Source organism: Diadema antillarum, unplaced genomic scaffold (genome assembly GCF_040938485.1).
Source record: "Diadema antillarum isolate AM-2024a unplaced genomic scaffold, OU_Dant_1.0 scf00000072, whole genome shotgun sequence".
Classification (NCBI taxonomy): Eukaryota; Metazoa; Echinodermata; class Echinoidea; order Diadematoida; family Diadematidae; genus Diadema; species Diadema antillarum.
Window position 1 is genome coordinate 1108621 of NW_027270961.1, and position 21923 is coordinate 1130543.

At 38.8% G+C, this 21923-nt stretch overlaps 1 protein-coding gene across 1 annotated transcript in view; it reads left to right on the forward strand.

The window, feature by feature from the left end:
• The first annotated feature begins 263 nt into the window (after nt 1–263).
• LOC139717217 (transcription cofactor vestigial-like protein 4) overlaps nt 264–21923 on the forward strand; it is a 43781-nt gene continuing 22121 nt past the window's right edge. Inside the window, exon 1 of the mRNA XM_071628720.1 lies at nt 264–620. Within this exon, the coding sequence (XP_071484821.1) occupies nt 557–620 (64 nt within the window). The 5' untranslated portion in view covers nt 264–556. The remainder of the gene's footprint in view (nt 621–21923) is intronic.

The window sequence follows — 21923 nt, forward strand, 5'->3', positions numbered from 1 at the left end:
TATGTTACTCTTTATTCAGCAATATGTAAGTAGTCAACCTGTTGTATGACGCCAACGTCGTGATGAAATGACAAGTAATGAAAGATTGATTCAGAATTGCGTAGATATGACTTTAATATCTAAGAAAAAAATCATTACAATATCAAGTCCCCATATCAGAATGGTATAACCCTACTCAACACACATTCCTTCATTCCTCGCATATTTTCTATCAACTTGTTTGATCCCCGTTGCGAGCTCTCGCGCTAGCCAACGATTGTTTGTCATTGAGGTAGATTGTAATTTGTAGCTGCCAGCCACTGCGCTATTGTACAGCGGAAGAAGAGAAATTTCTTCTTATCAGTAATTTTACACGCGTAGGAGATCTATTTCTGCAAGTTTTTCGTCTGTGTAGGCATATTCGTTGCAATTCTGCGGAATCCCGCTTTGTTTACATCTTTGTTTACAGGGCATGTGATTCTGGAGATCTGCTCGGTGGTTCTCAGTGGGCGCATGTACTGAAGACACGGTCGTGTGTTGTGGGAAACAGAGCAGAGAGACGTCGTCGAAATACACCATGGAAACACCTCTTGACGTGCTTTCCAGAGCTGCTACCCTTGTAGAAACCGATCCCAAAGACAGTGAGTATATGATTTCGTACCTCCTTTACGTAAAAATTGGTTAAATGAGGGAAAAGATATAAAAACATTTGTTTCGGTGTGTTTTTTACTGAACAATGCGATAGGGACGAGACCTGCGTGCTTGCCGGCAATTTACGTGCAGTGTACGGAGGGCAACCTGTTCGCACGCTGCTCTGCTCTGTACCAATTCTCCTGTGCTCAACTCGTGTCTAGATCTTGCGCAGCTATCGACCCCCGTTTATAGCGGCATAGCTTCCAGCTAGCCACCCATGCCATGCCATATCAGCAGGCAATCTTTTGAGTCTCTGCGCTGTTTTCTTTCCAACATGGCATTCCTTTCTATTGTCATGATTGTGTCGGATGTTGTTGGTGTTTTTGGGGGTGAATGGACCTTGAGACTATCCTCAACATGCAGTCCAAGCGCCACGGAAGGTGGTCGAGACAAGGCGATACAGCTTCTAGCTCTATTCTAGTTTAGACAGGCCAGTTCTCTTCCCGCCCACCTCCCTTAGATTATAGCGACTAGACTCTAGATCTACTGTAGTCTAAAGACTCTACCAATTTGCATTACCAGCTATGCTACCACTATAATCTACAGAGTGATATCCGGATGTGATTCCCAGACAGCATTATAGGACAGTGGAAGATGAAATGAGAATTTACGTTGTTGAGGTATAGATCTAATTTCTCTCTGAAAATGAATTTATTTTGTGTCATCAGAGTCGGCTCAGTCAAAGCTGACTAATACTAATTAATAGAACGAAATGATGACAGTGTATGATTTTCATTATTACTGAGCCATCCCCAACACTATAACAGTGAATACCATTTGAAAACAGTAGGGCCTACAGTTTGCAAAAGATCACGAGAAGATGATGTAGTTTATTGCTCACATTTCATTATAAAACTAACCGTACAACTATATGCAGTCAAGCTTTAGTTGTACTTCAGAGATACAGAAGATGAATTCCATCACTAGCTATGGCTGCCCCTGTCAAGAAAAAACCCCCCCACAACAACAACAACAGCAAAACACAATCCACAACACAACAATAGGAATCGGCACTGGCTGATGGGGTGGAAGCTCAGTAGTCTAGTAGTAGTGGATATGATACCTGTCTAGTAATGAAGAGATTGTTGGTTTGAGTGCAATCCCTATATTTGTTTTCTTATTTATGTTGATGACAGGCAAATCATAAATCAGTGGCAAAAAAAACCCCCAAATAAAAAAGTTTAAAAAAAGAAGAACCCTAGCCGTTGAATAATTTGATTGGTAGAATAAAAAACAGAACAGTTAATAAAGGTCTCCTTCCACTTGGACCTAAATTCCTAGACTTGTAATATTTCAATCGTGCAGATACAGTGCTCATATTCAGAGATAACTATATACACGTTGTACATAGCCCTGTTGCTGTACACAACTTCATACGGCGTCTGGTCAGGCTAATTCAAAGATAAAGTGCAGATCTGGGAGATAATTTATAGGTGAAATAGAAATTAAAATCACAAGTAAATTTTTGTTCAGCACATCTCAAGACAGCCATATTCATTGATATACAGTCAATTAATGTCTCTCAGTTGTAAAGTTCTGTAAAGTATAAATTACGCATTAAGAAGACCAGAATATTTCAGTTGTGATTTATTTTTATTTATGTATTATTGTAAAGAATATAATATTTTTTCTCAGAGTCATTCTAATCTTTCATCCAATAATTGAAAGCAATACCATTTTCACCAGAGCAGAACACTGTCTGAAGACTACCATTATATAGTGGCATACAGAAGATTTTAAAAAAGGTTAATAATCAGTGTAGTAGGCCTACAGCTGTATGTCATCTACACTGTACATTGTATACCAGTTGACAAGTTCTTGAAGTGAATGGCATGGTGTAATTTCAGTCTAAGAAGTGTGATGTGATGTCTGTGGCATGGTGTGATACCTTCGATTATTGTCAGAATGAGACAATGATAGTCTCATGTTATCCTTGAAATAGATAATCTTTAGGACTCTGCTACTGGTACCAGGTATACAATGTATAATGTTATTACACATCTGCCATAAGATATGAAATTGATTCTGCAAGGAAATTGTGAAAAAGTGGGACATTTGTATGCAAGAAGATCAATGTATTGTCCTGAGAAGGGTTTTATTTTTTATCCAAAAATATGATGGTCATATGACAAAGACTTCTTTTGTGAGGCCTCCAAAGGATGTTCTGTTGGATGAATTTGTAGCATTCTTATTTAAATGTCTGTCTTCAAAGCTTCAAAGTGTCCTCAGTTTTCTTGGCTTTTGTTATTTTTTTTCTTTTCTGTTGCTTACTTTGTGCAAGTTTTTCTTGAGGTTGAATCTCATTTGATTTCTGTGATTTTTGAGGTTCATGCATGGTTGTGTTGAAGCACACTTCCAAGTTTTTCTCACACGTCACATTACTACTCCCCAATTGATGGGAGGAACACTCTACAGTGAGTGTAGCCACCAGGAAAACCTATCGCGCCCTGGCTGTCTTTCCCATTGAAATTTTCGCTGATGCCTTTTAGGCTGGAACAGTGAGTGTGACCAGACTGAAAAATCATTTGAGATTTGCCATAACATTAACCACTTCCGCTGCAAATTTTTGCGCTGTGAAAAGTTGCAAGGAAAACTCTTTTGACTTGGTTTCAGATTGCATGGTCTTAGACAGTCACATGCATTTGGGGATATTTGCTTAATTTCATGGATTTCAAGCTCAAAGTGTTCTTACAGCTTTGCCAACAATTAGATTGAAATAGGTTTGGAAATATGATATGCAAAGATGATTTTGAAATACAGGAATTTCTTAAAATATTTGGTCGTCAAAGATTCAGTTGTTTTTTTTCCATTTGCCCAGATGTATAAGATTTCACAATTGTCAGAAGTCACAGAAAATGCCCTCTTCAGCTTTGTTTATAGAAATTGCTGCACAGAATGCAATGTCAGACGTTGTGGCTTTGCTGGTAACCGTCTTAGAGTTGGAACCACTTGGGCGTGATTACTGTACTTTGTGACCTAGAACTTTCATATACATGTCTAGCATTGTATTGCATAATCAAGCTTATATTGCTAGCAAAAGGAGATTATATAAAACATTATGGGAAATTTGAAATTTTGAACTTAGCTGGCAGATAGATCAAAGCCCCATTTAATGGTCAATGTCTGTATGGTAAAATATGGCAAAACACTTGGTGAGGAACTGTTATGATGAGTGACTACCATCAATTTCTTGGGCAGATGCAGTGTGGTTTTAAAGGTTAGGCCTAGTTGTTTTTCAGAAAAATCCATATTCAGAAGAAATTAAAGGAAATTGGGTAGTACTCATTGCCCCATTAGTGATAGGGTATAGATTGTGTGACTAAAGTGTGAGTTAGTCATTTCTTGCACTTGTAACAAACTTGAGTTCTTAGTTTGTCCATGGATGTTTTGTCTTTGATGACCAAAGTGAGTCACCAAGAAATGAACGGCTGACATCAAAGCACCTCAGTCTTGAAACAAACTTGGTAGTCGGCATACATGGTACTGCAGCCGGATGTATATAACGCCAGTAGTTTGCCAAGAGTGGCTTGCTCTTTGTCTTAGACTTTGGCTGGTCCAATTTTGATTTGGCTAATAAAGTACATTTTTTTTCTTCGCCAATATGGTTCAAATTGGACAGTATTTGTTCGGTTAAAATGTAAAAGTCAAGTGTTCAGATTTCTACAAGGTAGTCCTTTCAGTACTGGCAAGTTATTGTATGTAATCAGTGGATGATGCTAATTTCAATGTTATATTTACAATTGTAGGTTAAGATATGAAGACCCAAAGCACATAAGCACTTACAATATTATTATAATCATTGATATCCCTGCCCATTGTGGCTGGTGCATCTTCAATACTACTCTACTGACTCTATTAAAGGCAGAGGAATCATACAGTAGGAGGATTGTAAGAGGTACATTCAATAATACATGTATACCAAGAAAGCTGTACAGTATCTGTCACAATAAAGTTTCACCTAACGTTTCACCTAACGTTGGTGTCGTGAAAATTGTCCTGGCTAACGTTAGCTAACGAAAGCTAACGTTAGCGATCGATACCTAACGTTAGCTATCGATACTGTAGCTAACGTTAGCTGCCAAGCTGGCTAACGTTAGATGCCAGCTAACGTTAGCTAGCTGGCAGCCAACTCGTTTGTGTGTTGGCTCGATGGAAACTCGTGCACCGGACTCGAGTACTAACGTTAGAGTTTTCTCGGTTCCGAAAAGCGAATTCGCGATCGTGATTTTTTTCTTCTTTGCTTTCGGAACGGAAAACTCGGAAGCGCGGCGGCGGTGCCGCACGCTTCCACCACCTGCAGGTCGCGTCACAGAGGTAACTTCTTCCAGATACTGCACTAGAACTAGGTCTCGTAAAATCTCAGACCTACGTTGCATCATGCATAACTATAAGAAATACAATTAATCTTCGATAAGCTCACTCGATATCTCGGTCCTGAAGGCATCGGGAATTCGTAGTGCTCGCTCGATTGAGCGTAACTTTGCTAGTGGACAGTTTATCATGTAAATTAACGCTCCTGTGGTGCATGGATCGAGCTGCGAGCATGATCGTGCCTCGTATCATTCCTAACGTTACAGGCAATACAGCGTACACTGTTACAGGCAGTCTGATTGATGCCTTCTCATTCACGTTCTTACTGTTACTATGTCACTGCATTCGACTGTGTAGCTGTAACTGTTAGTACATTCGGCCTTCCTAACATTAACGTTAGACTTCTTCGTTGGATAGCTGTGTACCGTGCGTTTTATATAGCGAGCTCGCGAGTTGAGTATGGACACAATACGACGCCACAGCACATTAATGTCTCTGCATACAATAAACTGGTAGCGAACACGTGTTGATGTCGATCAGTCTGTGAGCTGAGATTTCATTGCGCAATTGAGTAGCACGCGACGCATGGCACTGCTGGGCCCGCGTGGCAACTTGTAGTGCAGGTGTGTGTACCTTGACCCAGGGAGGTGAGAGCAATAGAGTAAAAAGATAAATAAAATAATAATTATAATAAATGAAAAAAATAGAAAGAATTAATGGATAAATAAAGAAAAGAAGACTCCGGACAGACGGATCTTTTTATTCCTATGATGCAATTACTTGGGCTGACGTTAGCTTTAGTCCTATTCAACTACAGCTTTACAAACGTTATTTGTTTTTTCTTTATATACATTACATATTTTAACCACGCTCAAACACACACACACACACACATACACACACACATCCATCCACAAATCTCATTTGGTGTGCATTGCAGAGAAATATCTTTCCTTTCTCCCGTCCCTACCTTTTGTCAGATAACAATGAATATTAAATTACTAGCTAACGGCAGAATTGAGGAGACAGTATTGAACAGGACAGACCAACCCTCTCTTTTCAGTCCAATAATTAGTGTCAGTAAACGCATAAGTGATGAAAGCTAGGCCTATATTCAGTCAAAAATATTTTTTTTTAATGAATTCGCAAAGAATTGTGTCTTGTGTAACTACAGTGGAGCGTGAGTCGTAACGTTAGCTAACGTTAGCTATCGTTAGTCTGTATAATTCTTTACAGACACGCTCTCTCTCTCTCTCTCTCACATTATGTACAGCCACCTAAAGCTCATTAGATGTACACTCTGAGAAATTTCTATCCCTCTCCTGCATCTAACGTTAGCTAACGGAAGTTTGTTGGTTACCCTGTGTCAGATATCAGCGAGCTCGCAGAAACGTTTTTTTTTTTTTTTTTTTTTTTAAATGAGTAGGACCTATATTGGACAAAGCACTTCTTTTTATCATTGTTCATTAAGTATTGTCAATAAAACGCTTTAGCGATGAAGACTAGGCCTATATTTAGTCAAAAAGGGGAACTTCTAATATGCATTCGCAAAGAAAAAAATAAGTAAAAAAAAAAGGATTTTCCGATTTCACGTTGAATATTCAAGATCATGAATAATCGGAAAGAAAAAAAATCGGCAATATCTCGCTAAATCAGTTCACGATCCTCGGTGTTACACTATCATAAATACTGTAATTATAAATTCACAAACCTATAAATATAACCCTATTATTATGTAACGTAATAATAGTAGCGTAGTACAATCACTCGGGTTAACGTTAGCTCAGACTAGTCCTCAGAATACGTTTGTGTATACAGTGGATCGTTAGCCCTAACAAAATACTTTGAACGAAGTTTTATCCAGCTTGATCTTTGTAGAGTTTGTGTTGTTGTCGGGAAGGTTCTTGGTACTTTGTTACGTGATTTGTTTGCTTCGGTGTGTTTCTCGAGTGATGATGGTGGTCGTGTTTCTGAATGAAAAAAGGCTAAGGATCGAAGTGATGGTGATGATTGTGATGCTGGTGTACAACATACGTGGCATACTTATTTCATTTCTCCCTCTTTTACTCTTCTTTCCCCTCCCATGAATGATTAAAAGAAAATACAAACAACCCAACAAAAAGAAGCACACAAACACAACACAAAGAACCAAAGAATAAGGGGAAAACGCAAAGAGATTGTATGCGGTCTCTTCAGATAGAAGAAACTTGACACCCCTCCCCCAACCCTTGTGAAAATTTTTTTCACAAAAGCAGGTGCCGGACCATCAGGTGCCAGACGAAAGAATGCACGCACTGGAGTTCTGGTAATATACAGCGTGTAATTAGCCTGGAAATGTCGATCCAAGAATTAGCTAAGTGAGTTGAGTTAAAAGAATCATTGCAAAAATCACAATTTTAAGCAACATAATGATTTTACTTTTAGAGCCTTTCTTTTGGCTCATAGTCGAAATATCAGTCGATTATTATAGTGTACTTAATCGAGTATGCCATAACCGTGATCTGCCATAACCATGATCGCTAAATGCCACGTTGTATTTATCGATCAGATTTATGGTAGACTTTCTGATTTCAGTGAGGTGGAGGGCGGGGGAGAGAACTGGAATACTTAAAGAAAACGATGTTTAAAATCCATGAAATTGAAAAATGAAACAGCCTGAAAATAATGCATGACTATAGCAAACAATTGAAAACAACCCCGCCCCAAAAAGTTTTGCATTCGCTTACACAAAAGCTCTCGTGAAAGATGAAAGCGTACTTTGGCATAAATTATGTCGTAATGTGTTTAGAGCATCTACGCCTTATACGTGGGTGAGTTTACTTAAAGTTTTGAAATGGTAAATATAAAGAAGATTGAAAGTAAGACAGTTAAAAGTAAGTTTCCGCGTCGACAGTAAACCTTTCTAACTTATACAGAATATACCTCAATGTACATGTTGTATACTTTTTTTAAGTGGAGACGTAGCAAATAATCAGATGGTGAATGGATATTTCGTATCTGTTAAATCACGCGAGCGTTGGTAAACGAATTGCAGTTACTTGAGCTAGTATAATTTCTGTCTCTTCATAATCCAGAAATGAGCTATCAAGTCATGTAACTCATGCCTTACTTTCGAAGCAAAATCTAGTTGTCAACGACCTGTGTGAGGATGTCTCTTTCAGTCCGACTTCTGCTGTTTTTTGTCTATGCTGGACCATTGTCCGATGTTGAAGCGATGCGTGAAAATTCTCCTTTGAAATCGGCAGACCTTTTTTGTGCAAGGGCTTTTGTTTTGTTTCTTTTAACGTCCGAACGTAATTAGCTGGCCCAGTTACTGCAGGTAGTTATGACTCTTTCGACTCTGAAATGTCTTTTTGGAGCGCAGAAAATTCATTTTGTTCAGACAATAACTACTTTTGCGGATGTGCATCATCCGTCGTTCGTACGATGATTATTTTTTTTTCCACACGTTGCGCCTGTGTAATACTAGTAAACTCAACGAGAAGTGGCCTATAGGCGGAGGATGCAGCTATTATTTGCTGCTACGCTATGTACATCTAATACGGCGAGACTTATCTTTGCTGAGCCACACGTCTGATGCGGCGAGACTACGAAGTACGAACAGTGAAAGTGGATCAGGATGCTTCGCTCGCGTCTACTGTTCGTAGTCTCGCCGCATCAGAATTATTGCTCTGCAAAGACAGTCTCGCCACATCAGCTGGTCAGAGTTATAAACAGCATAGACAATATAGCAGAGGTGGCCATGTCTTTAAAATGTAAAACGTTATATTTTGGGGTAACGTGTACACAATGTGGACGTGTGAGTGTGTGTGTGTGTGTTGTGGGGGGGGGGGGTGGGTCAATAAATAACAGTGCAATCTTCTTTCTTCATCATGATAGGTATAACAAAAATATGCAGTGTAATGTACATTATGACTGTGATAACGCATTTCTTCGCTTCATCTCCGCAACGCTTGCAACACGAGATTGAACCATCAATGTTGTGCGTGTGATAAACGATGAAACTCTATAAATCTTTTCGTGATATTCAAGGGGGGGGGGACGACGCTTTTAGACATGTTAATCAGCCAGAATATAAGGCGCGCGGAATGTCAAAACAGGGAGGTAGTTTCAATATTAGTTTGGCAAAGTTGTATTGTCTTCATGTCTTTTCTTAAATTCATAAACATTTACATGTAGTTTGTCGTGATGTTCAATTACTTTTTGTCTCGCCCACCGGAGGTGAAGGCGAGACTAAGGGATCCAAATGGCGTCCGTCCGTCGTCCGTCCGTCGTCCGTCCGTCGTCCGTCGTCCGTCCGTCGTCCGTCCGTCGTCCGTCGTCCGTCCGTCGTCCGTCGTCCGTCACAAATGTTAAAGTTTACCTGCAAGACTCTCTTATGATGCATAACTTGGCAACTGTTACAGCAATGGCAGCCACACTTGGGTGATAGAAGCTCTAGGGGTATCTTCATGTTATGGTGTTGTCAGAGGTCATGTGATGATGTCAAAGGTCATTTTGAGGTCATATATTAAAGAGTATGTGCAAGACTCTCTTTTCTATGTTAAAGTTTACCTGCAAGACTCTCTTTTGACAAATAACTTCACATAAGTTGCTTGGATTTCAACCTAACTTGGGTCATAGATGCACTAGGGGTACCTTCATGTTATGGTGCCGTTGGAGGTCACAGGATAAGGTCAAAGGTCATTTGAGGTCATACGTTAAAGTTTACTTGCAAGACTCTAATCACATGTAACTCGACACATGTTGCTACAATGGCAATCAAACTTGGGTGATGGTCAGAGATGATGTCTCTTGGGAAGTTGAAGGTGACCACAAGGTCAAAGGTTACAGACAGGGGTCAACGAACTTTTAGGGCCCAATGTTAAGTTTTTAGGGCGCATTTCGTTTATGGCTCATAACTTTTGATCCCTTTGTCCGTTTGTGACCAAACTTGGATGAAAGATGTCCCTTGGGGAGATTAAGGTCGTCACAAGGTCAAAGGTCACAGAAAGGGGTCAGCAAACTTTTAGGGCCCAGTGTTATGTTTTTAGGGCGCGTTTTGATTGTGGCTCATAACTTTTGATCCCTATGTCCGTTTGTGACCAAACTTGGAGGGTAGATGTCCCTTGGGGAGTTAAAGGTCATCACAAGGTCAAAGGTCACAGAAAGGGGTCAACAAATTTTTAGGGCCCAATGTTAAGTTTTTATGACGCGTTTCGATTATGGCTCATTTCTTTTGATCCCTTTGTCCGTTTGTGACCAAACTTGGATGGTAAATGTCCCTTAGGGTGTTGAAGGTCACCACAAGGTCAAAGGTCATAAGCAGGTCAATTAACTTCTGGGAGTTATAAAAAATATTAATTCCTTGTACGCGAATGGGCGAGACACAATTTGGTGATTGCCTTGTTAAATGAACAAGCACAGCAGAAATCAAACTTAAATGTACAATGTATTTCCGTATTGCCTTTCTTGTAATTCATTTAATTACTACATGTAATGGCATGATTTGGCGAGATTCAAAGGTGTCTTTCCTTGTCAATCAACGCTGATATCGCGTACCAAGATCATCCAAAGTCAAAAATCTTAGTTGCGAGCCGTGATAAAGGCCTACCTCCTTGGATTTCCATTAAAAGAAGACGCTAAATCTTGCACATTGATTAAAGGTCTGCCGATTTCAAAAGAGTCACATATAGCTGGTAACTCCCTGCATCAACTGGGCCAGCTAATTACGTTCGGACTTTAACAGAAACAAAACCAAAGTCCTTGTATACAAGAAACAAAAACAACAACAAAAGCCTGCCGGTTTCAAAGGAGAATTTTCTCGCATCGCCCGATCAACGATAATGGTTTAGCATTTTCGACAAAAACACACGACAAAAGACGGATTGAAAGCACCTTCCTCACACAGGTCCTTGACAACTATACGAACTAGATTTTGCTTCGAAAGTACAATTGTATAGGTATGGGTTACAGGACTTGATACCTCATTTCTGGAAATGAACTATGGACAGACAGAAATTATACTCGTTGTAAATTGTAATCTGTTCGCTCACGCTCGCGTTATTCAACAGATAAAGATGAAAATCCATCTCAGTATATTTTATTAGGCCTACTGTTATCATTAATTCCCATGAAATATCTTAGACTAATCCAATCAAAATTCTACCTACAAACATTATATAACCCTAACCCAAGTCCAAATCATCATATCAAAATTAAATCTAAAGCCCTACAGTCTTAACATAATCCGGCGCAACTGTTGCAGGAGCAAATGTTGTGTCACCAACATCTAGAATAAGCTGAAAAGGTTTACGTGTCGATGCGCCAACTTACTTATGACTGTCTTAATACATTGTAACTTTCTCTTGGTTTTCCAAACTGAAGAGTATTCATATTAGACCACGCAAGATTAATTATGAATATATATATATAAAACATCCGAATGAAAATATTTGCTCATTATATATATATATATATATATATATATATATATACTGTTATATATCAACATGACTGTAGTCTCAATGATGTCTATCATTACCGATTACCGATAAAAACGGTAACGTTTCATTCTCTCTATAATGTGTATCTCACTTTGCTATATACTATAAGCATATTATATACGTTCTAAAAACTTACATCCCATGTTCATCATCCCTGGATCGTAACAGGTGGCATCCATTGTCACACTCTCTTCCTGCCATTGAGAAGCTCTATAGCAAGTCATTAAGACAATCCTTTGTTCGTTGCCCCTCCCGCTTGCCGAGGTTTTTATTGTTCGTCAACAAACGATCGCCGCGATTCAAATTGTCTTCATCGTGCATCTCGAAGTGGCATCATCATTGCGTGATCGGAGACAATGAGGTCTTAATCTTTTACAGGCGGATGGTTTCAAGGGACGCCTTGAATTCTTTCGTGGATAGGAGATTGGTCCTGAATAGAACCTTCTCTATCTCAACGTTTCGGTAAGCATGTCCTTATTAACCTTCTTTTAAATTTGCCAAAACAACCTGTAACCGGGACAGACACTCAGTTCTGTCTCTCTACTTTAACGTTAGCTACAAACGTTATCTATTGTGGTTTTTGTTTTCCATACATGTCATTATGCTTAAGAAAAAAAAAAAGGCGTAATGAAATGAAAGTGATGCTAATATATAATTCTGTTAGTGTGAATGAACTTTTGAACGTGTCTAAGTTGTTGTGTTTTTTTTAATATGGTATACTCCAGACCAAAAAACCACAATGTTTACTCTTCATCTTCGTAACCAGCATGATACAGCGTATTCACGAGACCTCGCAAAAATTATAACGGCAACAGACCCCGTATTCTCTCATGTCATATCCCTATAACATTGAAGCGTGTCAACTTCTTCTGAGCATGCACAGTAACAAAATGATTTTTACAAGTATCATCGTTGGCATTTTGCGATTTTGTCTACTTTTATGCCTTAAACCAAAACCTCGTAAAGCGAATGTAATTGCAGAACAAAACCAATATAACAACAAGACTCGCTGTATACCCGGTACAGACAATGCAGTTCTGTCTCTTTAACGTTAGCTAACGTTAGCTAATGTTGTTGTTTTTTATACATGCCATTAACTATAAAGGCCAAAGGAAATTAAAGTGATGCTAAACGTGTGTTGGTTACATGTGCATACAAAAATCAGACCAAAGTTCACAATCTTTACGCTTCATCTCGTATTCAACACGATATTCACGAAATCTTGTTTTGTCTACTTTTATGCATGATACCAAAATCTTGTGAAGCGAATGTAGTTATACAGAATACAGACCATTGAAAACACAGAGAAAATTCGCTGGGTACCCGGTAGACGTGCATGCAGTTCTGTCTCACTAATCTAACGTTTATAGCTATAACGTTAGCTATTGTGGTTTTTGTTTATCATACGTTTTTCTATGTTTCGGAGAAAAGGCAATATGAAATTAAAAGGGATGCTGATTATGTGTGTACAAATATAAGACCAAAGTTCACAATCTTTACGCTTCATTTTCGTGTCCAACACGATATTCATGGAACCTCGCAAAAATAATGGCAACTCACCTCGTATACTCTCTACTCTCAAGCACTAACGTTAGCTTACTGATGCGTGTCAACTTGTTCTATAACAGCATGCATAAAAGTAAACAAAAATCGCAAAATGCCAATTTTGGTACTTGTAAAAATATTTCATTTTGCGTGCTCTCATAGAACAAGTTGGCACGCTTCAGTATAACGTTAACATTAGCTAACGTTAGTGCTTGAGAGTAGAGAATACGGATTGAGTTGCCATAATTTTTGCGAGGTTCCGTGAATATCGTGTTGGACACGAAGATGAAGCGTAAAGATTGTGAACTTTGGTCTTATATTAATTTTGTACACAAATATAAATTACTCACGTTCAAACGTTCATTAAGAGAATATTACGATCCCTTTAATTTCATTTTGCCTTTTCTCTTAAACATAGTTAATTGCATGTATGAAAAACAAAAACCACAATGGCTAACGTTAGTTAGCTAACGTTAGATTAGTGGGACCAGAACTGCACGTCTCTACCGGATACCCAGCGAATTTTCTCTTTGGTATCAATGGTCTGTATTCTGCAATTACATTTGCTTCAAAATGTTTTGGTATCATGCATAGAAGTAGACAAAATCGCAAAATGCGAATGTTGATACTTGTAAGAATATTTCATTATGTATATGCTCTAGAACGAATTGACATGCTTCAGTATCAAAATTAACGTTTGCTAACGTTAGTGCAGAACTGCCTGAGAGTATAGAGAATAACGTTAGCTAACGTTAGCTAACGTTAGTTTTTGCTTTTCTTACATGGCATTGCCATTAACTGAGTTTAGGAGAAGAAGACAAAATGAAATTAAAGTGATGCTATAATGAATCATTATGTCGATGAAGGTTTGAACGTGTGGAGTTATAAGTAAGTACAAATATCAATCTAAGACCAATGTTCACAATCTTTGCACTTCATCCGCGTATCGAACGCGATGTGCACGGAACTTATAGAATCGAAAATAATGGCAACACAACCGTATTCTCCAGTCTCAAGCACGATGAAGCGTGTCAATTGCATGTAGCATGCATAATGAAATATGTTACAACTATCAACATTTGAATTTTGTTATTTTTCTACTTTAATGTATGATACCAAAACCTCGTAGCGAATGCAATTGCAGAATAAAACCCACTGAATTCGGCCTACACAGAGAAAAACTCGCTGGCTACCCGGTAGACATGTAGTTTTGTCTCTCTAACGTTAGCTGATTTGGTTTTTGTATTTCATACATGCCGTTTACTGTTTAATAGAAAAAGGAAAATGAAAGTTTTTTTTTCTCGGTATAGGTATAAACATAACTATTTGCAATTAAAAGTGAGTCTTTATAATATTCAGTCATTCTACCGTAGCATATAAATAAACTGCAAGATTAACAGCGTATTGAACATGCTAGGCACGTTTACTGTCAAGTTACACCCGGTACCCGCGCGCATAAATAAATGTCATACTGTTATAATTATATTTCTTCGGAAAACCTGCAAATAATGTCCTGTAAATACTCAGTATAAACACTTTTAATAGCTTGGCGATCGTAAAGAGAGAAAAAAATAAAGTGTTGGTGCACATTGAGAGGTATAGAATTCATTTCAAAATTACGGGACCGACGCTCATCCACGCTTCGATATCTTCTCAGCAGAGAGAGAGAAAAAAAAATGCCTTAGCTAAACATAAATGCTTGCCGATCTCACAATGAAGATCGGAAACGACATCGAAATAAAAAAAAGACAGGGAAATGTCCACAAAAAAAAATAAATACTCGGATCACCTAATAAAATGGCGATACACTCGATCGGTCTGCCCGGCGAACCGCCGCTTTTCACCCCAAGTATCGGTTAGGCCTCACATTAGTTCTAACATTAGGCCTAACATTGTACTGTCATGCTTGAAAGTACAGTTCGATTTGATTTTAACGAAAGTAAGTAAGCAGTGTATGATGTTTTCTTTCTCTGGTGCATTGTACGTTCTTTACGAATGTACTGTTTCTGCTGAAAGTACAGCTTGGTTTGATTTCATTATAATTATGTCATGCTAAATCGTGGATTTTGTAATACATGTGATTTGATTTGTTGTGAAATTGTTTTGAATATGGAATCAATAACAGATTATGGGAAAAAAATTAGTCCTATACAAACGTTGATAATGTTTTTCAGTACACGGAACGCTACTTTATATCACGGAGGTCGCTGGGCTACCGAAATACATTGACATTGTATCAGTATTATTATCGTTGGGGATATTTTCCGTGGGCATCACTGGTACGTCTGGCTTCACGGAACCCCCTCCAAATTACATAATGATACAAACTGAAGGCTAAGTACATTGTACAACAGGTGGGATGCTCTAGCACGGAAACCGATTCGCCCGTAATCAGTTACTAGTTCAGAAGCGCCGCACGTGCGCGTGACTACACGACACACACATGCTGTTGGCAGAGCTAGTACTTGGTACAGGTAGGTGGAAGTATGTGGGAAGGGGATTTCCTGCACTCAACACGTTATACATTATGAACATTTCACTGTCAAGATAGATCGTTGAGTGTACGATTTATTGTACTGTATCTGTATGCATCGTGAGTTTGCAAACAGTGTCGACGAGCGCGAGCTGGTAGCTGTGTTTTCCATGAAAACTACACCCAAATCTTCGCTTTTTCGAACAGTCGGTGAGCGTGATTGCCGATGTGTTTATGAGATAATACATACAATGTAATAAGATTAATTTTGCCGATCTATTACGTCCGTATAGTCAGTGTAGGGACAGTGGTGCATCCCGCTACGCAGCGTTGTAAATTATGTCGGCCTTCCGTGTGTCTCGATCTCCGGAGCTCGGAGGAGGACCGTAATACTGAACAGTAAAATAAAACTCCGAACAGACGAAATTCTCCGTCTAACGTTAGTCCTCACTACTCCTACATTATGAGCAAACGTTAGTTGATATCGATAGCTAACGTTAGCTATCGATAGCTAACGTTAGTCAGCTAACGTTAGTTATCGATAGCTAACGTTAGCTGACTTCCCGGCGGCTCCGTTAGCTAACGTTAGCTAACGATAATCTCCGTTAGCTAACGTTAGAAGTGAAACTTTATTGTGACGGATACTGTACATGTGTACACATGTACAACTTGTATGTGTTGCACCCATGGAAGAGAGACTCAAATGATACAATTACATACAATGTACATTTGTTGTACAAGTTGCATTAGAAGCTAACAAAAGGCTTTATAGCCTCAAAGCTTCACAAATGCTTTGATCTCAAATTGTCCCTTTACTTTTTTTTTCTTCTCATAATTACCATCTCAGCAATGGAGCACTGCTTAGCTGCCTGGTTTATGAACAGTGAAGATTTTGGTTTGAGGAGTGAATCTCAGCTTAATTTGCTGTGTCGTGTACAACAGTGGTCATGTAGTGTTTCACTGCTCAAATGTTGTAATTCATTTCATTTCATTTGGGCCTAGAGTTACAGTACTGTTGTAATTAATTTCATTTCATTTGGGCCTAGAGTTACAGTACCTTATGCACACCACGTGAAGGTGAGATGTACCCAACTCCTTCCACAAATCGAGTTTCACAACGAAAACACATGGGGAGTCACCTTTTGATTGCACTTGCGAATTATTCAATTAGTGCAGGGCCTTAGCTGGGTGCGTACTTGAGAAATGCAGTGCAATATCCTGTTTAATCTATCACCAACTCTTGTGGGATTTCCAGCCTGATGTGGAGCTCAGGGATTGTAGGAAATGGGAGAGTGAGAAAAAAAAAGTGGTTGTGGGAAATGGTTGGTAAAGGAAGGAAATTGTCACTTTAGTTAGAGAGAAGTGGCCATGTGGTTATAAAACTTAGTTTCTTATTTCTGTTGAAAGTGAAAACATGTCATGTTGTCTCTGCTACAAAGGGGAAGACAGTGATTTCATGAAAGGGGAAGTGAGTTGTGAGCCGCATACCTCTGAGGTATAAAAACAAGGCAATGCTCTTTGAGTGTGTGGATCAACTTTCATGTAATCTGTAAGTCGTCCAAAGTTATACAGTAGTCTCCACATAACTGGTCACCAAGTGTTACGGAACTCGTTTTGATTTGGTAGGAATTCAATGAATAGGCCTACTTCTTATTTAATGATTTTTGCTCGTGTTGTTGATAAATTGAGTAAAATCTGCTCCGACCAACTGTACGCATAAGCACAGAGTATTACTGGAGAGTAATCTGCCCAAGGAAGTTTCAGTTTAATGGTTTAAAGGGATAGTACAGTATTGGTGGAGATGAGAATTGGGCTTTTAACTTTTTGCGAGATACCTAGAAAACACATGATATAGCACAGAGCATACCATTTTAAGAGGAATTCAAAGTTTATTTGATGAAAATTGGGTTTGGAATGACTGAAACATCCAAAAACAGAGTAAAACAAAGCGATCGTAATAAAGTGTGGGTCCCACACTTTATTAGAATCGCTCTTTTTTGGATATCTCAGCCATTTCAAAACCAATTTTCATCAAATAAATGTTGAATTCCTCATAGAATTACATGCTCTTTCATATTTCATAAGAGGTTTCTCATTATCTCACCAAAAACTGTTAGAAACATGAAATAAGGTCTCAACCAAAACTGTATGATCCCTTTAACAAAAAGACGTTAAAATGTTCCCTGAAATACAAATGCATATTGATTTGTGTTGATTTACATTGTATGATACCCTCAACATCACTTTTGCGGTAAAATGAATATCTAGAAATATTCCTTATATTTTTAACCAATTTTTCTTCAGATTGCTTGGATATATGCCCACAAAAAATCCCTCCAAACCATTATTCCTGTTGTGACCTCATCTGTCAATCATTGCTAAAGTAGTGACGTTTAACAAAAGACACTGGAATGCACCTTCCCCTCGACTCCGCATAACTTGCATGTTCCCTCGCCATGTCTTTTGTTAGTCACATTAATATCACAGAAACATGCATTCTGTATCCCTTGCAGGGCATGACATTTACTGGTGGCCTGGGGCCCCTAAAAATTTATGTTGGGCCACCAAATTTCCAAAAAGGCCATCATTTGGTGGTTTGATTAAGCAGCTAGAATTAAAAACGAATTTTGATATATTTCCTTTTATTTTTGGCCACTAAATTTCTTTGTTTGAGCCGCCAAACTTTCAAATTAAAAGATTTGTAGTGGCCCGAACAGACCACAAGAGAAAAATGTTGGTGTCAAACCCTGTCTTGGTAACTTGGGTGGCAGTACAATGTGCATGTACATTGTATTTGAGTCATCCATGCTCCTATGATGCATGAGTATTTTACATGTAATTTGTAATCAAATTATGTATCTCAAGTAATCTCAAGTATTGCGCTTTCATGTCTATGTGTACATGAAAGAGTTAAGAGTTAAAACAACAAGAAAATGGATTGTTGAGGTCATCATATGCTGCATATATTGCTATAGACTACTCAGTTCTCAGTTTGTAAATAAACTATTTCATTTGTTTCATTTGCTGTAAGTGAGCACATGTGTCCTCTTGGTTCACTTTTTGCCTCCTGCAGAATGGAGCAAAGGATTTCCATACTCTGTCAGCAGAAACCTTTTTATTCCAGAGGGAACACCTTAGCAAATACCGCCATGCAGAGTCTAATACATGTATTACTCTTGTGGGACCCAATCTTACCTAGCCCCAGGAAGTCACTAGAAAATTTGTGGAATTCTGGTACCCAAGACACCTCTAACAAGCTGCAGTCTTTATTTTTCCCCATTTTTTCTTTTTCAAGGGGAAGTGGGGGGGGGGGGGGAGGGGAGGGGAAGATTATGGGTGGGGAGCGGAGCTGAAGAGGGGAAGTGGTCTCTTTATGTGTGACTCTAGTAGATGGGGAAGGGGGGGGGAGGGAGGGGAAGATTATGGGTGGGGAATGGAGCTGAAGAGGGGAAGTGGTCTCTTTATGTGTGACTCCAGTAGATGGGGAAGGGGGGGGGGGGTGGGGAAGGGGGGGGGGGGCTTTTAGGAACCTTGGGCAAACAGTGGGGATTTAGTAGGCAAGGCCTGGCTGGTATGTGGGGACAAATGCACTGAATTCAATAAAGGAGCAGGAAAAAATAACAACAAATGCAAGCTGTACCTGGTGAGTCCTACAGTAGGCTGGAAGTATTCATCTTTCTTGATGTTTGGCTTGGAGAGCTGGAAGAGGACTTAAAGGACAAGTTCACCTTCATAAACATAAGGATTGAGAAAATGCAACAATATTAGTAGAACACATCAGTGAAAGTTTGAGGAAAATTGGACAATCGATGCAAAAGTTATGAATTTTTTAAATTTTTGTGTTGGAACCGCTGGATGAGGAGACTACTACAGCTTGTGAGTCATATGCGTACAACAGTATAAAGAAAATGTAAAAGAAAATTCAACATATTTTCACTTTTTTCGCATAATAAAAGAGCACTTGACTTGCCTCTTTCTAAAGGCAGGGGGAATAATATTACCCATAACATTTGTCGGTAACGAGTCAGGGGAATATGTACTTTTTTCAAAAGATGGAATTTTGTGAAATTCTCTTTGTATTTTCCTTATATTGTTGTACGCATGTGACATCTAAGTTATTCATACACTGCAGTAGTCTTCTCATCCAGCGGGTACTGCACAAAAACTTCAAAAATTCATAACTTTTGAACGGATTGTTTGATTTTCCTCAAACTTTCAATGATGTGTTCTACTAATATTGCTACATTCTCTCAATCCTTATGTTTATGAAGGTGAACTTGTCCTTTAATTGATTGTGCTGTATCATGCCCTTGGTTTTGCAAGTGATCAGAGGAATGTATTACTTTGTACAATAAACTCCAAGAGGAAGAATCTTATACAGTTGTATTTCACTCATTGGACACTGAAGTAAGCTGCAGTAGGTCCTATCAGGGAGGTGAGACACCTCCCTGATCCTATCTGTTATATTATTCAAAGACATGCAACTTTTTTGCTCCATGAAGAAGATACCATCTTCTATATAATTCTGAGGAATGAGGAAAGTGTTCTTAACTTTTGAAGTTACCCTCAGAGCTTATAATATGTAGATGGACACATGTTGAATCTTCAGTTAATTCGTACTGGTTGTATCTCTTGACATTGTGTGATGTTGATAAAGTGACCTGAAGAATTATCATTTGATGGTTGTCAGTCCCTTTGTGAAAGTGGAAGCATCCACTTTGAATGGGCAAATGTCATAGAGACCAGACCAACTCAACTGAAGAAACTATGGAAATTTGGGCGATTCCATTCTTGAGGAGGGGCTATGTTCCCTTCACTGGCTTCCATCCCACACTTTCCTCCGTGCCTATGCTTTTGTTCATGTCTCACTGTGCCCCAAGCTGTCCTCAGGATCAGGTATCCAGGGAAGTCGGGATGACCCTTGCATTCCTGACATAACTCAAATTGTCATTTGCATAACTCTCTTGGCGTGTGGGGCCAGTCTTCACAAGGAACTGGTTCGTAGATGACTTCAGACTGCTTTTTAACTGGGACATTACCAGGATGCAGGTACAGTCTGACCTGGTCTCAGTCTCAGCTGGTCTATCATTCCTTCTGTGGATTCCTCTATCATCCAGACAAGACATGGCATATGATTGTTGTATACAACACAAAAAATTGCTTGCACATACTACGTGATAAGAAAGTTTGGATGTAAATGTTGATTTCCATTCATGATTAATTTTATTTCCACATTGTGTGACTTATCAAACATGCAGATATCATGTAGATTTTCATGGTAATAGTAAGATGGCAATGCTCTTAGGCTGTCCATTCCCCCAACAAAACTTACTGGAAAGTGTCATGCTTAAAAACATACAAATGTATCTCACTTATTTGACAATACCACTGATACAGATGGCTGCTGGTCCTGCATTAGCTAGCTATATCTGAGGTTGGATGGTACATTTTGTGTACATGTACATACGTATGTGTAAAGGGTGACTTTTTATTATTTTATGTTTTATAATCAAATAATGGATGATGAAAAGTTTGGCAGAGTTAAATAGTATCTGTACTTTATCATTAGTTGAGCCATTAATATTCTTGCAGTGACTGCTGCATCTTGCCACATTAAATTTTCTTTCTCAATAGTTTGAGATTTATGGAGAGTCAAGTCTTACCGAAAAAGAAAAGAAGATTTTTATTTTCACTTAGTCGTGGGTGATACTTTATTGAACAAGCAAATTCCTGTTAACAGCTGTTGAACCTCTCCTTTGATACACGTGTATCAAATTATTTTAATCTTACATAATAGCACAGACTTACTGGGGTTACTGGCAGCCATGTTAAATTTTGTGACTTAAAAGAATAGTGCACTCTTTCTTCCACGTGACAGCGACTGTTTATAAGAGTTATCAGAAAACTTTTAGTACTTAAATGTGAAGAAGGGAATCATTGCTTGACTCGTCATTTTTTTTTTTTTTGCATTGTGGCTAGAAAGGTATTGAGCTTATATAGCCTCAGTTCTGATTTGACAGACTAAAAATGTAGGATTTAATGATTGTCACTCTCATTAGATATGTTCACACGCAGTTGCCAAATTTGAAGTTTTAGGTAAAAAACTTAACTGTCGATGATTAGCTCCACTCATGAATTCACGACGCAGGTTCACACCCGCACCTAAACTTAAAGTTACATCTTACGAGTGAATTCCAGTCGATGATTACGCCGGAAGTGCAGAGTCTTTGCTAGATGACGTTATGCCCATACAAATAGCACAGCTGGAGGTTGACCCGGATGCGAACAAGAAGCAAGGGTCACACTAACTCACAAGCTCACTGATTTAATATTGTGTCCACACAGAGCGAAACTACGAGTGGGTACCCCCCGTGGCTCGTGGAGAGAGCGTAAACCCTAAGATGTCTCGTGGTTCTAATCATCGACTAAATTTTAAG